The sequence below is a fragment of the Phascolarctos cinereus genome, unplaced genomic scaffold (assembly GCF_003287225.1).
Source record: "Phascolarctos cinereus isolate Bilbo 61053 unplaced genomic scaffold, phaCin_HiC Scaffold_5;HRSCAF=322, whole genome shotgun sequence".
NCBI classification, from domain to species: domain Eukaryota; kingdom Metazoa; phylum Chordata; class Mammalia; order Diprotodontia; family Phascolarctidae; genus Phascolarctos; species Phascolarctos cinereus.
Genome location: NW_027555958.1, coordinates 291501347 through 291508631, shown reverse-complemented (window position 1 = coordinate 291508631; position 7285 = coordinate 291501347). Strand labels below are relative to the sequence as shown.

General features: G+C 35.6%; 1 protein-coding gene across 1 annotated transcript in view; it reads left to right on the top strand.

Annotated features, from left to right (window-relative positions):
* The first annotated feature begins 503 nt into the window (after window positions 1-503).
* Window positions 504-7285, top strand: part of EFCAB3 (EF-hand calcium binding domain 3) — a 91695-nt gene continuing 84913 nt past the window's right edge. The window contains exons 1-5 of the mRNA XM_078155748.1: window positions 504-534; window positions 1474-1527; window positions 2299-2403; window positions 4625-4678; window positions 6198-6296. Of these exons, the coding sequence (XP_078011874.1) occupies window positions 504-534; window positions 1474-1527; window positions 2299-2403; window positions 4625-4678; window positions 6198-6296 (343 nt within the window). The remainder of the gene's footprint in view (window positions 535-1473; window positions 1528-2298; window positions 2404-4624; window positions 4679-6197; window positions 6297-7285) is intronic.

The window sequence follows — 7285 nt, the reverse complement described above, 5'->3', positions numbered from 1 at the left end:
ATTGAAGAAAGAAGTAGAGGCAGAAGGGAAACAAAATTATCAGTTTTTACAGATAATATGACAGTTCATTTAGATGACCCCAGAAATTCAACTAAAATTGGTTGAAACAACCAGTGAAGTAGAAAAATAGAAAATAAAACCATAGAAATTTTCAAACTTTCTATGTTATTACCAACAAAACAAAACAGAAAGAGATTTTTTAAAAGTTATTCCATTAAAAATAACTACAGAATTATAAAATATTTGAGTCCAGCTACCAAAATGGACAGGGAAATTATAGGCACACAACTTAAAAAACAGCCTTTATAAAAATATAGTATTAAATAAATGGGGAAATTTTAATTGCTCATGTTTGGGCCATGTCAGTATAATAACAAATGGCAATATTAGCTAAATTGTTAATTTACTAAATCAAATTACTAATTAATTTACTAAATTTCTAAATAAATCATTAAATTACTAAAATAATAAGCTAATATTTATTCAGAAAATTTGGAGAAGCTATGGGAAGACAGTTATATTACTGCAATGCTGGTAAGACTGTGAATTGGTCCAAATATTCTGAAAAGCAATTTAAGGCTAAAGTAAAAAAGGAAGTAGACTTTTTATACCATTTAACCCCTGTATAGAGCTTCCTGGTTCACATCATGAAAGAGATTAAAGAAAAAGATAAAAGACTCAAAGTGTTTATCAGTTGAAGAATTTCTAATAAAATTATCATATTTAAAATTGGGGCTCTGACTTCAGAAGTCTGGTGATGAATCATAATTCTCATCTCTTGCCAGAAAAGTTGTAGACTGGAGGTATAGAACAAGACATATTTTCACATATGGCTAGTGTGTGGATGTTTTTCTTGACAATATCTTTATTTATTATAAGCAAGGGTTATTATTGGGGAAGAAGTGATAAAAGTCATGAGAAGGAGAAAGAAGTAGTGAAAGTGATACAAAAAAAGAATAAAGAATCAAAAGAACATCAAAGAAAGATATGTAAAATATACAGAAGAGAACAAGAGTTAAGAAAAAGTAATAGAGAAGCAATGTTGGAATTACCTTGTTGAATTTATCGTATATTTTTTAAAACAAGTGATACATAATAGAGAGTCACAGTTTCAGATACTAAAAATAACCAGCCTCTTTCCAAACCAGTACTGTCTACTACTTCCTTTAAAAAGGCATTTGAGTCAAGAGCTTGTGAAAGAAATAATATCTGTTTGAAGCAAAGTTTTTCTCTACAATAAATCCTCCATTCACTATAATAGATTGTTTTACCATAGAATCAGAAGAATCTGTGTTAATGAAAGGGATGGATTCATCCCCTTGAGAACATTTCTTCTTTCTTCATTCTCATTTGGAGAGCAAGGAAGGCATAGGACATTCTTTATAGGCTGGGTTTACAAAATGATGAACTCTGTGCTATTATTGTAATTCTCTGTTACTTCCTCTGTGACCTGAATTACACCTTCTCTTACAGCCCTAGGGAAGATAAGTAAGAAAGCCCTTATAAATGCTGTGAAGAAACTCAATGGTGAGTGAAAAAGTATTTTATTTCTTCTCAGTGATTATACCATGAATTCTCTTATCCTTCCAATGTACTGATTCAGCATTTCTACCTCATGACCTCCAGTTCTTTATGCACAAACTGGAGGAGGCAATTCACCAGATTCTGTCCCTGTAGAGAATGTCAAACTCTGTGGCCTAAAGTATGTAGATTAGCTGTCTGCTTTGCCAGAATCCATCAGCCTTAACCAGTTCATTTCTTACTGTGTGGTATGAAGGCTTCTCTTAAAAAGATTGGCAGGGTCTCTTGGACCAAGATCATAGCAATATATCACCTTCCAAGCTCTCCCAGTGACTCTCTATGTGTGTCCTTAGAAACTGTCGCTGTGTCTTTCAAAATGAGTTTGGAGAGCATTTGGAAAGTACATTATATATGTGAATTGTTATTTGTATTATCTCACCCTCAAACTAGGAATGATAAATCCAGTTCTGAAATTTACAGAATAATTGTAATTACATATAGGTTTTATATAATTTGTTCCTCTTGGGTATAATTACATATTTCTCTTATTCATCTCCCCTATTAGACTGTGCGTTCCTTAAGGGCAGGGACAGTGCTTTTGATTTTCTTTTTACTCCCAGCACTTAGTACAGTGCCTGATACATAGTAAGCACTTCATAGATGTTTGTTGAGTTGGCTTGGCTTTGAATCCCTACAATTTAGTATAGTGCCTAACATATAATAAGGACTTAATAAATGCTTGGTTGATTATGTTCTTCAATTTTCTTCTTTCTGAAGGAGGGAATATTGATATTAGCAACCTGGACAAGGTTCTGGGAAACCTGGGGATCAAGCTCACAGATAGCGAAATTGAGGAGCTATTGAGTTACCTGCCAATTGATGGTGAGCATTTCTTATGCCCCTGTGTGCTTTTGGTGAAGCTTTTCCTTCCTGTCTGAGAATTTCTGAAAGGATCCTAATTTAGCTCACATGTAAAGAGAAAAATACCTGTAGAGAAAGCCCATCATAATGTATGATGAAATATTATGTGACTGAACCTTCAAGTCAAGAGTCTCCCAGAATGCCACTGAGTAGAATACAGGAATGGTAGACTCCTTACTCTTTACCACAGGCCTCACCTGCCTAGTGGTCCTTTTTAAGGAGAGAAACCCAGTGTGAATCAAGGAATCCTAACCAGCCAGATGAAATTTTCTAGTACTCAACTTGGACTCAAGAAAACCTAAGTTCAAATCCTGCTTTAGATACTTATAGTATGATCCTGGACAAATCACTGATCCTCGCTTAATCTCTCTTTCCTCATCTGTAATGGGAGTAGTAATAGTGTCTGCTATATAAGGTTGTTGTGAGAATCAAATGAAAAAATAAGCGTATATATATATATATATATATATGTATGTATATATATATATACACACACACACACATATATATACACACACACACATATATATATATATATATATACACATATATATATGTACGGTACTGTAAACCTGAAACCATTATATGCCAGCCATTATTATTGTTTTAAAAGATCTATATTTTCAGTGGTTTGAGTAGACTGAGCAGATTACAACCTAAGTATATCCTTTCATTTTTCTTTGGCAAAAAAAAATAAAAAGCATCTAGTGGGGATCATTCTAAAAATGATCCCCTATCAACTTAGTCTTAATGTTCTTATACAGGGGACCATTAAAGATTTGCTAGCTGAGACTTTAAAATTTTACCTCACCATGGTAATGGAAGAAATGTATGTTATAAGCTGCTTAAAAATTAGCCTGTAGTTGTAAAGACTAAACAGCATCTCTAACTGGGCCAAAATTCATGATTTCAGTAAAAATAAAATAGAGTTTTCAGTTCTAAGCCATTCTGGCCAGTTGTCAAGGGGTGTGAATCCTCAACATTTCAAGAATCCATGACCTTGCCAATAAAATTATATATTTGTTACCTCATAGACAATATGACTTCCATTTAACCAGTTTGACAAAGTAAAGCAAATTTGCAAAGAAAAAGATTCATTAATATTAAAAATATTAGCCACAAGAAAGATTGTGGTCAGAACATTAAAGGAAAAAACTAGGTCCTCTTTTCCTTGTGTTACCAATAAAAAATGACAGTTTCCTAGTACACAGATTCATGTCATGTCCATGCTGGAAAGGGACATGGAGATTACCTAGTCTAATCCTTTCATTTCACAGAGAAGGAAGTGGAGGCCAAAACATAGGAAGGCATCAATTCTTTCCATCTTACTCTTAAAATGTCCGGAATTTCATGTGCCAAAATAAAATAGCCAGTTAAAATACAAGTTCTCCTGATGCTCAATAGCTAAGAGAAAGGAACCTCCCTCAATGATTTTGTGAGATGGCTACATGATATAGTGGATATAGGCCTGGACCCTGACTCAGGAGGACCTGTGTTCAAAGTCTTAGACATGAACTAGCTGTGTAATCCTTTTTGTTGCTGTTATACAGCCATTTCAGTCTTGTCCTAATTATTGTGACAGCATGTTAGGTTTTCTTGGCAAAGATGCTAAAGTGGTTTGCCATTTCACTCTCCAGCTCATTTTACAGATGAGGAAACTGAGGCAAAACAGGGTTAAATGACTTCTGCAGGGTCAAAAAGATAATGAGTGTCTAAGGCCAGACTGAAACTCATGAAAATGAGTCTTCCTGATTCCAGGCCTGACACTCTATCCACTGTGCTACCTAGGTGCCCCAGGCAAGCAGTTTAACCTCTCTCAGTCTCAGTTTCCCCATCTCTAAAAGGGAGATAATAATAGCACCTGCCTCCCAAGGTTTCTGAGAGATTAAACCAAGTTAATATTTGTAAAGCATTTTGCAAACATTAAAGCCTTATGTAAAAGCTAACTATTTTTCTTACTATTATTATTATCAATTTATAGATTGAGAATTTTATTCATTGTTCAGCTGCACATTATAAATTAATCTTAAGGGGAAATTGGATAAAATTTCAAGGTAATTACCTGAATTCAGAAAAAAAAACCTAAATTCCTCTGGCTTATCTCATAATTTCAGAATGTAATACTCTGTTTGTGAGGCTCTGCATCTTTGGGTATCTGTCTAATATGTGTTTTGTCTTATAGATGATGGGCTGGTTGCCCTGAATAAATTTATGGATAAGATGAAAATTATTAAAGGTAAGTGAGAAGTAATGATGAGAAGAAGATAAATCACATTATTTTTCACAGCAATCCACGAGAGGAAGCATGGATAGAGGTATAACTTCAAGTCAAGGATTCCTCTATTCAAATCCTGCCTCTGACACTTACTCGTTGTGTGACTGTGGGGCAAATTATTTCCCTTCTTAAGCAGCTTTGTTAATAGTGTATATCAAAATAATTTGTTGATTTGCATAGACAGAGATAATCAACTTGCAAGCATTTAATAGGTGCCCATTAGATCTATGCTAAGCACTAGAGATACAAAGATAAAAACAATAAAATAGTCCCAACTCACAAGGAGCTTGAATTCTCTTGAGAAACATAATATGTACACAGGTAATATATGCAGAATAAATACAACATAATTTGGGAGGGAGGGTCCTAGCAGTACGCGAATCAGGAAAGTCTCCTCATTGAAGGCAGAGATTGTGGTTCACCTACCTTAAAGGAAGAGAGGAACTCTGAGGTAAAAGTAAAGAGAACATGGGGGACAGCTAGTAAGATAATATAGAGACAGGAAATAGGCCATATGTGAAGAACAGAAAATAGGCAAGGGAAAGTGACATATAATGAGACTGAAAAGGTATAAAATCTAAAGAGACAGGAGTTTACGTATTTAATCCAGAAGAAATAGGAAACTAGGGGAGTTTATTAAGTGACATAGTCAGTAGATCTGTGCTTAAACAGAATCAGATTGGCAGCTGTGTAAAAGATGGACTGGGGCGGGAAGAGACTTTTGAGGCAGGAAGACTGATTGGGGGCATTCTAACATCTCTTAAAGGGAGAAATGGATGATGACTTGAGCTACTGATCTGGTTGTGTGAGTTGGGACAAAAGGGGGTAGATATGAAAGATGTTATGGAGGGACAAGTGGCAAGATTCAACAATTAATTAGATATGGGATAGTAAGAATGAGGAGTACTGAATAACAACTGTGACACTCCCTATCGTGGATGAATTGTGCTAAATGATCATCACTCTATTTAAATCCACTTATAAGCTTGACAAATTCTCTTCAGTCCCTTTGTAGCAAGTCCTGAATTTCCTGGAACATAATATATATTGTTCTTGCTTCATTTTTCCTAATGTGGAGACAGACAACATTCTAGGTCCCTAATCCAGTGGTAAAGCGTGGGATTATATTCAGACAAGTTGAAGCAATTGGGCTAAAGGCAGGATAAAGAAGCCCAACTTATTAGCTAGACCCACGTACCTTGATGGGTCATTGATTTGTCTGTCTTCACCAGATAATTGTCTAATGACCATTTCACATTCCTCAGTGTGGGCCTCTTCAATCTAGAATAGTTCTCTGAACCAGAAGGAAATAATTTCTATTTCTGTATTCCCACATGACTTTCCCTTTATGTGTAGTCTTATCTCAAAGGCTAACTCTCTCTTCTTGTTGAATTTAGAGATGATAAGACATAGGAATAAGGGGCATCTTTCACCCCTAGACTCATTACAGATTCCTCACATTCTCATATTTTATAAACAGAAAACATTGATGCTCAAAACCTGGAAAACTTTCTGAAGGACATGGGGATCATACTCACAGGAGAATATCAGGATCTCCTCAAACACCTGCCAATTGATGGTGAGTGTTCCAGATTACACTGTGGCCATCAAGGGAACTTGGACTTGCTTGTGTGAAAATGCCTGATACTTTCTTCCTAAAGAAAGATGCCTCAGACTACTCCCTAGGCTAGAGTTCTTCAACTTCAGTGCAAGCATAAAGACTAACCAGGGGAAGATAATACCATTTTAGCAACTAGGAAGCCTAAGGAGTAGTAAAGAGAAAAGGGAGCAAATAAAATGAAAAGAAATGAATAGAAGAATAAAAACAAAAGAAGTAGATGGAGGAAGGTAGAAGAAAGTAGAGTTAACAGTTGATAGAAAACTAACACAGCATTGCCTCAAATGGAAAGTGATCTTATTTCCACCAATCTCAAGTGGGTTAGCGTAGGGGCTGGGGATTCTGGACCAAAAGAGCTGGAGGGGTATGACAGGAAACAGGAGGCAAAGTTGCTCAGTTTATTTGTCTCAGGGCAGAGGGATACAGCGTTATTTCCCAGGAGGTGACACTCCACACTCCTTATAAAATTTCATTGGTACTCTCAGAAATATAGGGAATGTTTTCTTATTCTTTATTAATCTCTGAGAAGGCAAGCCTAAACTTTACTGCTTTGGCCAATCTAGAAATAGTCATTTAATGGTTTCCTTTAGATTTGGGAATTTACAATATTTCATAGTTTCTCTAAACTTTTGCCTGGGCTAGTGTTAAAAGGACTGCTCAGATACCTCCAAAGAGGAAGTGTGTTGTCGTGGAAAGGAGGACTAGATTGGGAATCAAGGACTGAAGCTTAAATCTCAGCTTTGTTGTTATTCTTCTTGGGTCGTGCTTGAAAAAGCTTTATTTTCCCTATCACCTAGCATAGAGTAAGCATTTTAAAAGTGAGTTTTTGTGAGTGAATGAAATGAAAAGTAATAGAGTATTAAAGGTATTCAAGGCACTTAGATGGTGCAGTAGATAGTGTTGTGTGTAGAATCAGGAAGATCTGAGTTTAAATGAGGCCTCAGACATTG